The sequence below is a fragment of the Phycodurus eques genome, chromosome 11 (assembly GCF_024500275.1).
Source record: "Phycodurus eques isolate BA_2022a chromosome 11, UOR_Pequ_1.1, whole genome shotgun sequence".
Taxonomy (NCBI): Eukaryota; Metazoa; Chordata; class Actinopteri; order Syngnathiformes; family Syngnathidae; genus Phycodurus; species Phycodurus eques.
The window spans coordinates 16,600,809-16,619,680 of record NC_084535.1 but is presented as its reverse complement, the minus strand read 5'-3'; the positions used below and the strand labels follow the sequence as shown (position 1 = coordinate 16,619,680).

The window sequence follows — 18,872 nt, the reverse complement described above, 5'->3', positions numbered from 1 at the left end:
GAGATGAGCGAGCCGATGCATGACCAGTAGAATTAGTGGCGAGTAATGTGTATTGTTGACTGCATTACCAAACAACAAACAAACAATCATATCTTTCCCATACAAGTGTTCACAATCTTTATTTCTCTGATTTCAAAAATGTATTGATAGTCTGTGGAATCATTTTTACTGTATTTTCCATATTGTTTATGTTGAGTTATGCAATGCAATAATCTAACATCCCAAGCATAATTAAATTTCTAAATTGTCTTTTTCCTTTGGGTTCCCAAAGTACAGTAAAAGTAACAAGAATAACAACACACGTTCCTTGCTTGTGTGGTCTCCCCAGCTAGTTGATTGCCAGGCACAGCCACTGTAAAAGGAAGCAACACCTTTATCCGACAAATTATATAAAATTGACAACTGACTGGCAGATTGTGCATATCCATACCTGCTGCATATCCAGCTCAATTTTCCCAGAATCTGCTCGGTCCAGAACCTTAAACATTTCTGATTTGAAAGAAAATGCAGTTGAAGACACTGCAATAGCATGGCACTTTGACAAAGATAATTATCAACTGTGTTTTTGCACGCTTACTGAAGAGCAGTTCCACTTTAATGAGACAACCTACAAAGCTGTCAAAGTCGATTGCATAGTGAGCATCGGCGTAGCGACTGACAATGGCCTGCAGCACAGCACTGTTGAGGTGAAAACCTGTGGAAGCAAGACAACCGTCACTTGTCTTTTTTTTTTTTTTTTTTTCCGGTTGTGGATTACAGTACTTGAGATCCTACGGGGTGTCGCATATAACCCGAATTAAGTTTCACTGCCTTTCCCATGCTTGTTTTGTTGCTGTGACGAGTGAATGAAGTTGACATGCTCCACCCCGTCTGACCGGCTTATCCAGTTTAATGTTAACTGCTCAACAGCAAATATGAGTCAGTACGCTGATGAGATCACATTAAGTCTAAAAAAGCTTCGCCATCATCCCCCACTAACACAATAAAAGGAATGTGATGCCTTTTTGAAGTCAGTCAAAAGAACACCTAAGAATATCTCCTACCTTGGTAAACAAGTCACTACAACTGCTAAACCGGCTGTTTGTCTTTCAATTGAGAAAAATAGGGGTAGAACAAAAAGTCTAGATGAAGTGCAAAATGTATCACACTTACTATACATTAACTATCATAGGTCAGTATTGATATACCAACTTCAGACATTGATGCTGTTGCTGTCAGATTTCCAAAGTATGTGCAGTTGTGCACTTCGGCTGGATTTACACAACGAGATTTAAGTATGTGAAGAAGAACATTTTCATGTTGTTCCAAATGTAAAGAAACTTGTTCCACTGAAATGGGCTTGGAACCCCCATAGATATTATTGAGATATTTTGAGCAATGAGGAAATTACGAGCTTTCTTTTGTATTGGTAAATGTAATTTCTTTGAAGTTGAGCCTTTTGTGACCTTCCCCAGCTTGGTTGACACAATGACGATTATAGGCAATATCATTTGGCTTATAAAGATCATTTTTTCAGTAAACTTATCATTCCCACATGTTTATTGAGCATAATGAGGAATTTGACATTTGGAGCAGTTCCAAGATTTCTTTAAATTAGCCGAATCTTGGAACATATGTCGATGATTCACTCACCTAGGTGACAGTATTATTGGCGAATGTTTGCGGGTGACAGTGACTGAGTGAATCACTGTATGTTTCACTGATAAACAAGCTCAGAGTTGTTTACATACGACAACCCTTCCACCATGGAGCCGATGTCTTATCTATTGCATTGAAAAGGAACTACTGCATGTCACACTTTTAACGAGAGTCAATGGGTAGAGATTTGTGCTCCCCCACAACAGAAGTACGTCACGATGTCAGACAAGAGATGAACGAAACAACTTTACTCATCAACTACCGGTATATACGGTTTATCTTGCTCATCTAAAAATAGACACTGTATGGGCTACATATATTTAAAAATATTTTCATCCATCCATTTTCTACACTGCTTATTCAGGTATGCTGGAGCCTATCCCAGCTAACTGCAGGCAAGAGGCGGGGTACACCCTGAACTGGTTGCCAGCCAATCGCAGGGCACATATAAACAAACAATCATTCACACTCACAGTCACACCTACAGACAATTTAGAGTCTTCAATTAACCTACCATGCAGGTTTTTGGGATGTGGGAGGAAACCGGAGTGCCCGGAGAAAACCCACGCAGGCACGGGGAGAACATGCAAACTCCACACAGGCGAGGCCGGATTTGAACCCTGGTCCTCAGAACTGTGAGGCGGATGTGCTAACCAGTCGATCATCGTGCTACCTAAAAATATTTTTAATATTTCATTTTCATCATTAAATGTTTGTCTTATTCAAGGACAGCTGAGTGGTGGGGCAGCGCCCTAGCTGCCACTGATGGAATGCAGTGAAAGTTTACACAATTGACATTCAAATATCAAAGAATTTTCTTATCTAAATAGCGTCATCTCATCAACATCTCAATTGGTTCTTGAGCCTTGAGAATCATAGTTTTGGGGTAAAATGTGGAAAAAATCTCAAGCATGTACTGATTTGAAAAATTTAAATTATAGGTGAAGTAGCTTGTCCAACTACATCTTGGGTGGGGAATCCCAAGGAATTTCTTACAACAGGTTTTATTTATTTGTTTTTTTTTTTTTTTCAAGATCCTGCTCCCACTTTTGTGCAGTTGCAAAACAGCGATTTTCAGCGGGAAATTTCCACCGCGTCATCAGTGTTTCTTCACATTCCTACAAGGTGAAAGTTTTTGTTGTTGTACAGTTTTGATATGCATCATTGCATTACAAGACAAAACACATAATCTAATATCAAACCTCTTTCAAATGTGGATTAAAGTCAGATATGAATTGGATACCAGCCATTGCAACTGCAGCATAAACACACGGCCACATTAGATCTACTCGAGCATGATGTCAACCAAATACTGTCGGCTAATCCATCTCATACAGAAAAAAAACACCCGCTGTAATATGATTACCAATGGCGGCCAGTGAAGTAACACCAAGGTCACATGCTTAAACCAATGACAGGCAGTCAGTCCAGGCCCACTCAATGGTACATATTGTTTAATATCTGTATTAGGGTTGCACAATTAATACAATTTGAATCATGATGGCCATTTTGGCTGCCACGATTCAATGAGCCTGATCGTCTGTGTTTTTTTACATTTAAAATGCGGGCACTGCTGCATATGAAAAGTATTTCATTTGCAACAGTGTCCACATCTTAGTCAGCCAGCCACCGGGGAGTGAACGTATGGTTAAGGGTTCATTAAGGGCTGGCACCGCGCTCCGTGAACAACTTCAAAATAAAAGCTTCTTATATTACTACATTGAACATCAATGCCATTTAAGCTTTATATATATATTTTAGAATAAAAGCTTCTTATATTACTACATTGAACATCAATACCATTTAAGCTTTTATTTTGAAGTTGTCCCTCTGAGCATCTTGGTGGAGAGGTGGCGTATGACGGTAAAACACTATGAACAATCGTTGTACCGGGTGCCTTTACTTAAACTTTTTGGCTGGCCTGACCGGAATGACAAAACCCTGGAGTAAATAGAAAGGGAAATCACAACTGTTCTTTGCAGTTTGTGACCGTGCACAACTGAGCAATGGTCAAGCAGAACAATGGAGATGTACCCGTCCTTGACAATTCACTGTACTGACGACGGGGATTTTCAAATGAAAAGTCGGTGTTTGCAGACTAATGTTAATGCAATAACATTAGTCTGCAAACATTTATGCATCAACCGCTTATTTGCTTCCATTAAGTTGCAATTTGTGATTGGAGTTTGTAATAGCTTATTTATTCATATAGCCCTTGGTATAGTCACCTTTTTTTGGAGTACATTTATAGTTTATTATTATCTATCATTTAATGATTCATTTAGCACTGAAAACTGTTACATATTGTTTGTTGAAAAGTAGTGCAATAAAAACAAAGCTTTATCCCAAACATGAGGATTAACCTTGATTAATAGTTGTGATTACAATATTGATCAAAGATAATTGTGATTATTACTTTGGCCATAATCATGCAGCACTATTCTGTATTATTTGTTCATTATTAAGATTCATCATGTTGTCGATTCCCAATGTTGACACTTAATGTATTTGTTTAAGTGTAGTAAACACATAGCCTTCCACTAATTGGGACGATTCCCTCCTTCCGATTATTGTCAATATCATCCGGTATCAGATGTCTTTGAAAGATTATTATGACGGATTATCCTGTGGTGTGGGGTGTTTTAAAAGGGATTTTTTTTTTCTTCGACGATCTCCTCAGAGAATGGTCTCGGCCGACGAGCATAAATGTTAAAAATGTTCAGTCTTTACGATCGCAAAATCTATAAGGTTGTAATAAAATAGAGGAGCAAGATTGTTTGTATGATGTGTCTCACAAGTGATTCACTTGTAGTTACCAGATAAGATAATAGTTAGCCTAGCTTCTTGTATTTCTTTTTCCACTACTACTCTTGCTTCTTTTTTTGTGTTTTCTGGAAGTCTGGATGCCGTGTGGCACTGTGCTGCCTTTCACAGGTCAGTTTTGGTACGATGACAGGCATACTGTGTTGGGGAGACATTTCTGCAAGATACCTGCAAGTGTCAGTTCCGATATTGTTTTGGGTCTGGTGTGCCGAGTTGGTTATTCAGGCTACACCACACACTATACAGGGTATAAGCAGTAAGAACACAGAAGCTATTTTTTTCCCCCTCGTAACATGAGGGGTCTCAGATTTTTAAAATCTGTTAGGATCTTCGGTATGCTGTACCGGGGGGCCTTACCTGTGTTTTGGGTCAGTCAGCATGCAGGTTTTTTTTGCAGGTGTACAGTTGATGTAAGCAGTGAAATTGGATATGGGTCAGTTGAAAAGTGTTAATAGTCAGTCAAAAAAAAGGATATATAGTAGGCCCTAAATCAACCATCTTCAATTAAAAACAGTAGATATTAACCATGTATCATCCTTCTTTTTCCTCATTGTATCACTTATCCCATAATCACTGTATTATGATTCTAGTGATAATATTGTATCATGAGTTACTTGATCCCCGTGCCTCATAGCCATCACAAAGGCAATTTTTATTTTTGCAGCGACAATTTCAGAAAATACATTTTTATTAAACTTTTATTAAACGTCGGAATCCATATCTGCAACATTGTAGTAATTGAATGTAAACCAAATACGTTGAAACGTTCAAAGTCTAATTGTATAATTTTTCTTGAGTTGTCTTTAAAACTGAAAAGTCACCTTTCAACGATAGGTTTAAGTGATCAAGTGAGGTTGTGTTACCGGCCAAATGAAATTGGGTGTTACCTGCTTCAGTGGCAGCACCTCTCATCTCGTGGGAGCTCATGGTGCCAGAGTTGTCTTGGTCATGTTTTCTAAAGATCTCCTGTAGAAAGAAAACAATGAGTCATCAAACAAAGAAAGGCTTGTTCGCCCTAATGACATCAAAGCAGGTGAGTGACAATTTCACCAAGTATTTCTGAATTTTGCTCCATAGTTTGTGGAATTCCATCAGTCCCAACATGGAGCTTTCATCCTTCTGTAGAATGTTAAGGTTTTCATAAAGCTATTTAGATTGCAATGAATAATATATATATATTTTTTAACCCAATTGTTCACAAGCCACATTCGAATTAAAAAGCCACGTGTCAGTGATAGGGCATGTAAGGGTTGATTTACACTGCATGTCGAACTGCCGATTCCGATTTAATGCATATCCTTTTTTTCTACTTCTATGTTAATATAAAGTGACATACAGTATTTCAGATATTTCAAATGACACATACCCGACCGATATGGCTGTTTACACTAATGGAACACATGAAACAGATGCCCAAATTGCACATTAATAACTACACTGTCAACACTGGGCTGTGACAACATGAAAGTAAACAATAATATTTAAATAATACAAATATTAAACAGTACATACCATTTAGTGGCCCTGGGCCCTTTCCTCTCCGCTCCACACTATCTAAACCACCTTTAAGTTCAACATTGCAGTGGACCCCAACTATTCGCGGGAGATAGGCACAGGTACACACACAAATAACAAAAATCTACGGATAATTGAAACCCATTATAATTGCATTGGAATTTTATTTATTCATTTATTTAAAATAAAAAATAAAAATTCTTGAAGAAGCGGGGATAAACTGCCATTAAACATTTTCGGGGTTGGTTCCCCCACCCCATTTAAAAAAATAAAAATAATAAACAAGATAAAAACGGAAACAAACTGGAAAAAACGATGAGGTTCAGTTCCCAGTCAGTGACGGTGTGAATGTGAATACGAATAGTTGTCCGTGTCTATATGTGCCCTGCGACTGAGTGAAAAATCTGAATTGTGTGATTTGGACCATCCATCCATTTTCTATACAGTTTATCCTCAGGGTTGCGTGTGAGCTGGAGCGGTATACAGTACTTCAGTCAATCATAGGGGACATAGAGAAAAATACCTTTCATAGTAACACCTATGGACAATTTAGAGTCCTCAATGGACCTACAAATTAATGCATGTTTTTGGAAAGTGGAAGGAAGCTGGACTATCTGGAGGAAGCCCACACAAGCAGAGGGAGAATATGCTAACTCCACATGGGAAGGCCAGACTGTAGGGCAAACGTGTTAACCATGCACTATACAACCGTGCGCCCTCACTTAAAACATGTACATTAGTGTAAATCGGGCCTAAAATGTGAGGTACATACTAAATATAGTATGAGTTGTATTTTTAAAAGAGGATACATCCAGTAGACTGATAATAAGATGGCCTGTCGCAAGGCTGAAGCCATCTGTCTTGATATCAGTCCCTGCAACAAAGTTACAAGAGACTTTAAAAAGTGAAAAGCACATGTCAATTAGGAGGTTCTCTTTACTTACTGTGTGAAACCACATTGTTCAGAATTTTTACCAATTCATAGACTGAAACCTCTGTGTCCTATTAAATAAGAATATATCATTTCAATATTTGATCTGATTTTATATATATATTATGTGAATATTAAAGCTTATTAGATTTCATTTCACGTTACTGACTCTGCCGGCAATCTGCTTGAAGAGATACTTGAAATGAGGATCCATATCACTTTCTGATAACTCCTCCTGCTATGAGAAAAAACAAGAAAGATGTAAGTTGTCAACAGAAATACTGCAGGTTGGAACACGTGTAACAGATTGTCATGACTCCATGACATTTCTTTGGTTCAAAAGCACCTTTATTGCAAACTACTGTACTGAGTTTTTCTTACCTCCTCTATGTCAGCACCAATGTCCTCTTCCAATTGACTGAAATGGAAATTTAGTGGTTAAGAATGCTTTCTATTCTTGTTATTTGGGACATACCGAATGCATCTTTAAAATGAAGTCAAAGAATAATTCGATTTTTGTTGTTGTTGCTGCAGGGCTCCCTCTAATGTTGTTAAGTGCAATTTCCAGACAGACATCTGTGGCGCATGCAGTTATCTGTGGTGTCCTGTGGGTCCTCCAGCCTTTGAAAAGTCATGTTTGGCGGTGTGAAAGTAAGCTCAACAAGTCCTAGTCCTGGTTAGCTTGTTTACAAAGCCATTTCGAGGGGCCCCTCGGTTTACAACGTTCCTGATATATGGACAACGCCCACTGAACTACAGTCCTGTAGTTTACACAATGGCAAGTCAAAATATGTCGTCCCTCGGCACAAAGCAGCACACTTAGTTACTTACTGATTTTTATTTGGCCTGGAAGCATTTTTCATACATATTGTACATTTAGAGTGCTGGAATTATCACTTTACTACTGGGTTAGCGGTAGTTAACGGGAAGTACCTACTACCGTACGTACGTACAAATTCCATTGACGCCACCGCAATAGGGACATAACTCAAACATTGCAAACATCTGTCGGAGAAGAGGAAAACAAAAGACCAAAAATAAAGAATACAAAATAATTTTGGGGTAAAGAGTAGGAGAAAACATTGGCATTAATACCGTGTCTTGATATAAAGACTTTACTGTGTAACATTAGCAACCAATGATAACCCCAACATGAGAGGCAAGGCACAGGTCTTGGTTTATGAGGAATTTAGCATAAGGCGTGGTGTCGTCTAACAGCAACCTATACTAATGCTGTAGTAAAGTCATAATTACAGTAAATATTTGCATTAAAAACACTTCTAGGCCATAAATATAAAACACTCTCAACAAGTGGTAAGTACATGCCTTCTTTTGCCGAATGTAACCTCAAAATATTGGCTCTACGGGACTCTTAATTGTAAACCGAGGACCCTTGTACTCAAGGACTAACCTCCTCAGACTGCTCAGAAAAAAAATTGTAAACCGAGAACCCTTGTACTCAAGGACTAACCTCCTCAGACCGCTCAGATGATAAAGAATACAAATGAAGGTTTTGGGGAAAAGTTAACAGAAATTAACATTAATCAATTAATACAGTTTACTTTGTAAAGTTTGTAATGCTAGCATAAATGATACTGCTACAATGTGACGTGCTGTAGAACTTAGCAGCTATCACGTTGAGGTACTGTGGTTTGTCGTTGAGTTTTTTTTGTTTTTTTTTAAAACGTACATATATATATATATATATATATATATATATATATATACTGTAATTCATATGGACTTGACCAGTCTATTCCCAATTACTTTGCTACAGCACATAAGTGTGCCTTGAGACTTCATCAGGTGTGCCACAGGAAATGATGGAATTTCACTTAATTGGTCTGAAAACGATTATTTACTACAAATAATATATATTTGTTAATTTACAGCAGGGAGTCAAACTCGTTTTTGTCATGGGCCACATTGTAGTTATGGTTTCCCTCGGAGTGCCATTATGACCTTAAATTATTATACATACACAACAAATTGATGGACAACTAGTTTTGAAATCAGAAGCCAATAAAAAACAATTTAAATATATTTTAAAAAGGGCATTAGTAACAAAAATGATTGTGATATCTCAACTGAAGATAATTTGCAGTTTTATTAAGAAACGTGAAGTTGACAAATGTTTTATTTTTTTTATGTTCAATGTCTTGCCCAGGGGACACTACGACAGCAGACAGTCAGAGCTTGGATTCAAACTACCGACTCTACAGTCAGTGGCGAACCTGCTCTACCAAATGAGCCACTGCCGCCGGTTTGCTTTTGGAGGCCAAATAAAATGATGTGGTGGAACAGATCTGGCCCCCAGGCCTTGAGTTTGAGACCTGTGATCGACAGTATAGCTATGCCAGAAGTGACAGGCAGAACAACTGAATACTCTTCCACTATATGGCAGAAGGTCAACTACAATTAACCTGTGTCTCCACCTGTTACCATTCATACATCATAGTGTAATTTGTTGGTATTTTAGAAAGAAATGTAAGAAATGTAGCGGAGTCGAAACGCTTTGTGTTTAACTAAAAAGGCCCATATAGCTCACTAAGGAAATTTTAATTGAGACGAGATCGTCAATATTTGTTTGACATTTTTGTTTGGTGGTGTGATTTTTGTAATGTAAAATTTGTGCCTTAATTGGCTCAATATGGTTTGAGAAAAAAACGATTATAGCCCAGCAAAGGCGTTGATACTGGGTTGCCATGGCAATGCCAAGGACGCCATTCTCCCTTTTACAAACCAAATTTAACCCGAGCCTTCTGACCTTTCTCCGCAGTGTAGCCCCGAGCGCTGAGCTGTCAGTTACCTGATGGAAGCTTGTTTCTCAGCGAACACTCTGAGAACAAAGCTGGCATTTTTGTGAGGATAGAAGGTTGAAGGAACGATGGCATATTCCCCTGGAGGAAGTCTAAAGCGATCGCAAACTTCTCTGGTATTGATGAAGGTACTGCTCATGGCCACAGCTCTCTGACGCAGCAGGATATCTGGCCCCAGGTGAGCATTTCTACGACCTTTGTACTTCACATTGACATACAAAACAATTGTTTTAATGATTCGTTTGATCTTGGGCACAAGAAGAATCTCAATGTGCTGGAATGTTTAGAATCTTTGGTGTAGCGCTAAAAACATACCTCGTCTGGGACCTGGAGAGAAGCAAAAGACCGTTAATGTAATCACTCCCAAAGTTATGGTTCATGTGCAACTTCAAATCTCTATATTACTTCATAGATAGAAAAGCCAATTGTCTGAAGATCTCGATAGAGACTCCGTTGCCTGCGTCCATCCTTTTGCATCAGTCCCACTAGAAAGGTGCATACATCCTCCCCATCCAGAGAATCATCGTCCACATCTTCCAGACGCACCACAAACTGAGGGTTGGATGAGAAGGTCGCTGGAGCAAACAAACACACAAGTGTAACACATCAAACCAAAATCCTTCTGCCACTTCAAAATATGAATTAATGTAGTTGATGAAAGGCTGGCCACCAGTCCTCAGTGCACTAAGAAAATGAAAACGTCATTTTACATGAAAAATGAAATGACATGAAAGATTTTTTACATGAAAAATGAAATGATATGACATTATGGAATATAAACTTTTTAGTTGCTTGTATACAAAGACAATAGCTCCTCGTTTATCGCGGGGGTTAGGTTCCAGAAATTCCCTCGATACACAAAAATCTGCGGACTAGTGACCATTAATTCATTTTATTATTCATAGTATATATTTTAAAGCTTTTTGATCCTCCCCACACTTTTATTAACCTTTCCCATACTCTTATGAACACTTCCTATAAGGGCTGGGGCTACTGAATATTTTTAGAATCACTTATTCTACCAATCATCCCATCAATTATTTTTAGTAATCACATAAAAAATGTTCTGGGATAATACCAATACAAAATTTGCACGTGAGGTGCAGGCATTATTTTTGTCCACTTGGGGTCGCCATACTCACATTCTACACTGTAGTATCTGTGAATTTCAATGTGTGTGGCTTTAAAAGGTAGACTATTACCTGGACTATTGAATGACATGCAAGTCATTCATGCAAGTCAGCGAGAGCGTCGAGTTGGCTGTTAGCTCAGGATAGCAGCTGGCTGTTCGCTGGCTAAAACCTCGCCAGTCTGTGTGTTGACTGCATCTGTGCGTCAGTTGTGGCCATGCACTTAGCGTATGAAAGTGCTTGTTACATGTTTATTTTTTAACGTTTGTTAAATAAAGCGATTAAAAGTGCACAGGCAGCTGTGACTATCCTTGAACACCTGTGGAGGGATTTCAATTCGTTCTCAGTAGTGGTGGCAGGCTATATTAAATTAGCAATGTTTATCTTAGACTTGCAGTCATGTAAGCCAGTTCTGCTTTACAGTAGACACATTGTATTTTATTCTGTGTGAAATGATCCAAAACTTTGGACGTTCTGTCTTTTACACACGCTTTACTCCTGGCTCACGCTTATTGCTACATGAGTCAGCAGTAATGTTAGTCCATTTGGAAAATGATCATCATAAAATCTCAAGATATATTCATACATTTTCCGGACCGCTTATCCTCACTAGGGTCTCGGGCTTGCTGGAGCCTATCCTAGCTATCTTTGGGCGAGAGGTGGGGTACACCCTGAACTGGTCGCCAGCCAATCACAAGACACATATAAACTAACAACCTTTCGCACTCACATTCACACCTATGGACAATTTAGAGTCTTCAAACAACCTACCACGCATGTTTTTGGGATGTGGGAGGAAACCGGTGTACCTGGAGAAAACCCACGCAGGCACGGGGATAAACTTGCAAACTCCACGCAGGCGGGGCCGGGATTTGAACACAGGTACTCAGAACTGTGAGGCAGATGTGCTAACCAGTCCTTCACTGTGCCGCCTTTTGAAAGATCTACGATATAAAATTTGTTATGTACAATTTAAAAATCCACGATACAGTAAAACCGGGAAAAGTAAACGACTGCAGTTGGGTCTCTGGGCTGCCTGCCCATCCATCCATCCATCCATCCATCCATACTGCTTATCCTTATTAGGATCTTGGGTGTGCTGGACCCTTCCCAGCTGACTGGTTGAGTGGTGGGGTACACCCTGGACTGGTCGCCAGCCAGTCGCAGGGCACATATAGGCAAACAACCATTCACGACTGAGGACAATCAAGAGTCTTCAATTAATCTAACATGCATGTTTTTGGAATGTGGGAGGAAACCGATGCAAGCACGGGGAGAACATACAAACTCTACACAGGAAGGCCAGAGCCCAGATTCGAACCACCACACTCTGAACTGTGAGGCGGCTTTGCTAACCACTCCTCACCGTGCTGCCTTCCTACTCACCGATCAAGTGCGGAATGAACAACGAAATAAATCTTTTTTTTTATCTTCCTATTCCTGAAAATATGTATGAGCGAGCGGTTCTGCGCTCCTGCCCCACTGTGATGTAACAGAGGCACTAACATCATCAAGCAGTAACACCCCTTTTCTATGTGGCTGCTACGCCCCTGCTTTAATTTCATTGTCGAGAAGTAGGTTGCATTACGTTTTGTTGGATTCACAGATAATCTTTAGCTAACGGCATTGACTTCTGATAAGCGGCACTTAATGTATTACTCAGTGAAGTTGTCGTTAGAGTGGTGGTGTATTTGTATTTTGTGTTTGGTGATTTGTCCATGTGCCACATACTCACAGTGTAGTTGATGTACTTCTGTCGCCATCCGTTAAAATGCTTTTGTTGTCTTTACGGAATCTTGCTTTTTTACCACCCCCTGGCCGCTACATTTGTATATGGAAACAAGCTTCCGGTCACAGTGCAAACTTGCCAGCAAGATGAGACAATTAAGAGGCAGCTTGTGCCTCACAACTCACTGGTCTCCACCCCCAATCATCATAGTAACATAAGCGGGACTCTCCATTGGCCCAGCAGTATATGGGGCGGGATGAGGGCTGGTTCATTTGCATGAGACAGGGCTAATTTCAGCCAGACAAGAAATAGAAATAAAACACAATTCTTGATCTTTGGGTATTTTGACAATAGCATACCACCCACATGTTAGTAAGACACTTTGGAACTGTTTTGCATAATGCATAATATGTCTCACTCATGGGCCACTCTGGGTGTCTAGGGGACCACCAGTGGTCCACAATCCTGATCAGAACATGGTGAACTAGCATTGAATGGCCAAGAGTTTTGATTGCCCCCCAATTCAGATGACGAACTAAAATTTGTCCAATCTAAACATATACAGTACATGATTACTGTGTTACCAGGGTTATTGCGGCAGCCGCCTGCAGTTGATCCGACCCGCCACATCCCCTCAAACTGGTAGTGGTTCCAGTGTCCAATGTTGTCGCTCCTGAGCGTATCGGGCGTCAAGTTGCAGATCTCCAACATGCTGAACTGTCTGATGAAGTCCAAGTAGGACATCCTGGTAAGAGCAAACAAGTTCTCTTCATTTGTCATCTCTTTTTTTAATTTTCACTTAAATAAAATGTATAGTACTGTACATTTACCAGAACTCTCCATCCTCAGCGACATGGTTCAGTTTGGACTTATCTTGTCTATTGACATATTTCCATTCGCTGGATCTAAATATAATAAACACTCATTCTTGTGGGAAAAATCCAGATTTTCCCTCCTCATATCTAAATTAAGAAAATATTTACCTACCCATCACTCCAAGGCCCGGCCCACTCCACCTTCCCCCATGGGTTCCTGATGCGAACCAGTGGAACCAGTGTGCCTCGAAAGTGAACCTGGGACCAAGAGCAACAGTGACACTGTGAGCTACATCTGCGTACTTTAAATCCAATACAACAAGAGCTGTGTCCAAAATTGTGTCCTTACAAATGCAATACAATACAGTATGTGTATTATTGCAGTGTGGAGTTGCAGTGCGTAATGGTGAGAGGGAGTTTGTAGTATTTGTGCTGTCTTGCTTGCTTATGTAAGCAAATCAGAAATTCCTCTCAGCATGATGCAGTGCAGCTTTAAAATGAATTCCTTGGTTGTTGACCATTTAAAGTGCAGGGCCTACCTCTTCTGCACCAGTCACTGAATATGCATGTCCTTTAACAAGTTGGAGATTTGTAGTAGCCTCTTTCTCATAGGCATTGGTGATCTGAAAGCAGTTGAAAATTCAGTACCAGTGTGTTGATTACATATCAATTGGCAAATCCAAATGAAACAAATTACATCGATAGAGCAGCCCAGCAGAGAGCCTAGCTTCAGCGCCCGCCGTATGATTTGGAAGAGCTGAGATGGAGGCTTGTCCAAAGTGTAGATTTCGGCAATCCCCCCGGTGAAATCCTCGAAGCCCTCGATTGTGTTTCCACCTGACAGGGCCTCGTAGCAGCCACATGCTCTTTCAGACACAGGTGACAAAAACAGTCGCGTTCAACTGTAAGCAAATGCCGTGTAGTTTTTTAAAACATTTTATGATACAGAAATAATCTGTACTTGGCATAGGCCTTTTCCAGCAGTGCACTCCAAAACTCTGAGCCCTCGGCTGATTGAACAAACAGCAGCTTCCCGTCTCGGGTGGGCAAACGATCATCTACCACCACATCAACCCAGTCGCCAAACTGCCAGAACTAAAAAGAAGAAAATAATATCATCAACTCTACATAATGACTGCATTGGGGAGACCTCCACCAAGGTTGTACTGTTAACAAAAGAAAAAGAAAAGGCATCGAGCTGTGCTGTATTTGTTTGTTTGATCACATCGTGGTGAGTTTCTGCAATCAGCAGCATGTGCATTAACTAGGAGGCACTAAGTGAATGGCAATGATGGGCCTTTATTGTGAAGCCACTATCTATCTATCTATCTATCTATCTATCTATCTATCTATCTATCTATCTATCTATCTATCTATCTATCTATCTATCTATCTATCTATCTATCTATCTAATCTATCTAATCTATCTATCTAATCTATCTAATCTATCTAATCTATCTATCTATCTATCTATCTATCTATCTATCTATCTATCTATCTACTATCTATCTATCTATCTATCTATCTATCTATCTATCTATCTATCTATCTATCTATCTATCTATCTATCTATCTATCTATCTATCTATCTATCTATCTATCTATCTATCTATCTATCTATCTATCTATCTATCTATCTATCTATCTATCTATCTAAGAATTTACTGCTGAGCCCAGTAGACCGCCATTGCCAACCTAAACTGAAGCACATAAACAGTCTCTCAGATAAATTGAAGTGCGGATGCTTGCCGCGTCATAAACAAATTGCCTGTGCAGTCTTTAAGATGATCTTAGTGTGCTCATGTGACTGCTCTGCAGTGTTGTATGCATTCATGTTAAGTTTCTGAGGACCTTCAAAACTTTGTCTTGCACAATTGGCCTTGGTTTGTTTTATTTTGTTTTAAACTACAATTTCACTTGTAACACTGTTTAGTATTCCCAAAATGTTTGTACAAATGAAGGCCTTCCCACTAAATAACACCTCCCCCCATCTGTAATTGAGTGAATGAATGATGCCGGGCAGCATTTGCAGAAATACAGTAAATTAACAGTACACAAACAACAGTGTGTATTCATCTAAAATATCAGCACAAATGTGCTAGAATCCAAAGAAAAGAAACAGTGTGAGGATTGATGCACAACTTTGTATATCAACTTTGTGAAATTATTAGCAAAACAAATGAGAAATTGCTTTTCTTTTGGAAATGTGAACTTTTCCAAGGTAGTTTATGTATTAAGTATACAGACTGTCAACAGGTTCGGGGTGTACTGACCCAAAGTCAACCAAGGTAGGCTGCAGCTCCTTTTGCCACCCGAATGAATAAAAGTGGTATATGGATAGGTGAGAGTGGTATATGGACGGGTGAAAGTGTTCCTCAGAGAGGTAACAACAGATGACTTTCTCTGACCTGGAAGTGAAATATCCCTGCGTATCCCTCAGTGAAACTCTGTCCAGGTGGCACCACGCGTGCCAGAATCCGCTGATCTAGGGTCAGCGAAGCGATAGCAGCCAGCAGCCAACAGTCACCTGCACGACAAGAGCAAATACAGTACATGTAGACGTGTACTGTAATGTGGTGACTACTAAAAGTAATATTTATCAAGCCATAAGTCAGGACATGTTTGATTCATTTTCTACAGTAAATACAAAAGCACTCCTGTCACAGAGTCATCAAATTACAGTCATCGTCATCCCCATTCCTATCAATTACCCAAAGATCCTTGGCAAATGTCCGTCCTTGTGGCTCCATCATTAATGAACATAGGGTTAGAACATAGTTCCTATAGCACACACACAAAGAAAAGGGACAAGTGAATACTTCTATTACTGCTCATCTCTTTAAAAATGAGACTCATTATGGTGTTTCTGACTTGGCTGCAACACAATTAAATGATTTCAATTTTAGGTATGTGTCTTAAACTAGACACCTTTCACATAGTTTATTGTAAGGAAGTTTATCTTCATACTTCTCTTTTCAAATTTAACTGCATGTAAATGTGCTGAATCATAATTAAATACGCCTGATACACGACTCAAATTACAGGTTATTGTGTGTGCAAACTTGTACACTTCCTGGCAAAAACACTATGTGGCTTTGTGTTTCAGACATATTTTATTCCAAATATTTAGTACAATTTTAGTTTGAAATTACTTTAGCTGTGTGATAACATAACATTGCATGTAGTGGCCAATGTTGATTCATGTTGTAATTTAAAGTGGGCTTGAGTGAATTACACTGTGACATACTCTTTTCTAAAAAGACTGTAATTGTCTCAGCAACCCAATTGAGCTTCACGGGTGGGGCAAAATATTAGCAGCTCTTAATATAATACGACGTACAAGTGTAAATTACAACCATTACAATTACCATTACCAAATGAATTCTTATGTGCAAGTGTACCTAATAAAGTGTTTGGTGAGGGAATGTATCTGGAAGAGTCTTTCTTGGAATTTAACTCTTAAAAGAAAAAAATGAAATATTGTTAAGCTTATTACCTTACTCTAACAACAGTGAGCTATAGTTCTAATTTGGCATTTCTTTTCTATAGCTTCTTACCATTGGTCTCTTCCAAACTACTCCTCTGGTCTTAGATGAGTATGGACCCAGTTCATTGTAGCCTAGTGACTTGCACTCAGCCGGAAAGCGGTCGTCCTCAAAGAGGCGTCCTCTCTCCACACACTGCTGATGTAGAGTCTCATAGTCTTGTTGGTGGAACTTCACAGCAAACTGCTTGGTACCAACTCCACGCTTCCTCTGCTGCTGATGGGCCAGGCGACCTGCTGTGGAAGTCATCCTCACCTCTCAAGTGTCTCGCAATTCTGGTAGGATTCGCCACTTTGTGAGTTGATCTTCCAGCTTAAATCCGACCACTTTACAGCGCTGGGGTGGGAACTTGTTCAGACAAGGAGGGGCTCCCACCGTGCAGGTGAAGCAAACAAAGCAGACAACAGACCAACTCCATGGTTATTTGACCACAACTAGAAGGCAAACAGAGGCACGCCTAAAGGTAAATTTAGGTAAGTATTATCCATCCATCCATGCATTTTCTGTACCACTTATCCTCACTATGGTCGCGGGCATGCTGGAGCCTATCCCAGCCATCTTCGGGCTTGATGAGGGGTACACCCTGAACTGGTCGCCAGCCAATCACAGGGCACATAGAAACAAACAACCATTCTCACTCACATTCACACCAACGGGCAATTTAGAGTTTTCAATCAACCTACCATGCATGTTTTGGGGATGTGGGAGGAAACCAGAGTAAATCCACGCAGGCACGGGGAGAACATACAAACTCCACACAGGCAAACTCCACACAGGCGGGGCCGGGATTTGAACCCTGGGCCTCAGAACTGTGAGGCAGATGAGATGTGCTAACCGTCACCGTGCCACCAGGCAAGTATTAAAATACATGTATAGTCTCCTACATTCAATTCAGATCAGAACAAATGACTTGGTCACTCTTAATGTATTGAAGGGATTTAATACTTTACCTAGAGATACACATGTGAAATGGAGGTTTCAACACACATATTGAAGCAACAATTCTAAAGAATAAAGGATATAAGGGTATACTCTAAACGGCATTGCAACAGCAGGTCACTTGGACTGTCTGGGCCTCATGCATGTAAAGACATATTTTTCTCCCCACTTACCAATTCATGTAATAATTCATAATTCAATTGCCAAAGTGTTTCGAGGGCCATGATCAGTTTCTCCTGCACGTGGACAATCCTGTTTTGAGATGTATATCCTTATTCCGCTTGTACATCCTGAAGGCTAAACACAGCAAAACTAATCCTTAGTTATACTGTATTTCATCTGCTAATCAGCAAAGGTCTATTGTTTAATACGGAAAATACAAACTCAAGTGAATTTTGACCCAAATACCGCCCACAAAGAGATAATGCGTGTTATTTCAAATGAGTGCTGAAACACCAATACTTCGTTGAGTGATATGTCCAAAAGTAGCATCCGGTCATCAAGAGGAAGATTTGTATTCCAGAATACCTCGCTCTAAACTGACCCTACTCCCAAAATTGATGTCGTGAATTTGCTTGCCACATTTTCAATGTTTTTGTGACCCAGTTAGAGACATTTTATCCAATGTGTCTTTAAATCAAATCATTGTTTTGACCGTAAAACCATTTCGGGCCAACATAGGTGCCGATCTAAGCCTGTGCATTAATCTGGCTTTAGAGGGTATGTTGCTTGCAGTGGTGAAATAGAATGCTCAGTGTTTGCTTAATATTAAGCACTTTACAATATCTGTGCAAGCCGAGTATGGGAGTACATTTAAGGATTTTATCTCTTTTTTCTGCTTGATTATTTGATATTTATGGACTAAAATGTTTTGAAATCAAATATATCCTGTTATTATGACTTAACTACTGCATTAGCGTTGGTTAGTGGAGTGATTCCGAACTAAAAACTATACAAGTGAAAACCCATTTACCATCTTTTGCCATTC

At 39.6% G+C, this 18,872-nt stretch overlaps 1 protein-coding gene across 2 annotated transcripts; it reads right to left on the bottom strand.

Annotated features, from left to right (window-relative positions):
- Positions 1 to 265: 265 nt before the first annotated feature.
- On the bottom strand, positions 266 to 17,194 carry LOC133410221 (calpain-2 catalytic subunit-like). 2 transcript variants are annotated; one of them, XM_061691104.1, is made up of 21 exons: positions 16,958 to 17,194; positions 16,112 to 16,181; positions 15,809 to 15,927; positions 14,362 to 14,495; positions 14,098 to 14,266; positions 13,940 to 14,023; positions 13,573 to 13,658; positions 13,416 to 13,490; positions 13,170 to 13,330; positions 10,132 to 10,301; positions 10,042 to 10,053; positions 9,717 to 9,928; positions 7,289 to 7,325; positions 7,077 to 7,145; positions 6,921 to 6,978; positions 6,786 to 6,850; positions 5,512 to 5,580; positions 5,349 to 5,427; positions 578 to 694; positions 431 to 489; positions 266 to 352 (listed from the first exon to the last, which is right to left on the bottom strand). In XM_061691104.1, the coding sequence occupies exons 1-21, from the start codon at positions 17,192 to 17,194 to the stop codon at positions 329 to 331; spliced, it is 2,106 nt and encodes a 701-aa protein (XP_061547088.1). In that variant the 3' UTR covers positions 266 to 328. The 2 variants fall into 2 exon arrangements, with proteins under 2 accessions (XP_061547088.1, XP_061547089.1); XM_061691105.1 differs by having other exon boundaries at positions 7,077 to 7,142.
- Between the last annotated feature and the right edge of the window lie 1,678 nt (positions 17,195 to 18,872).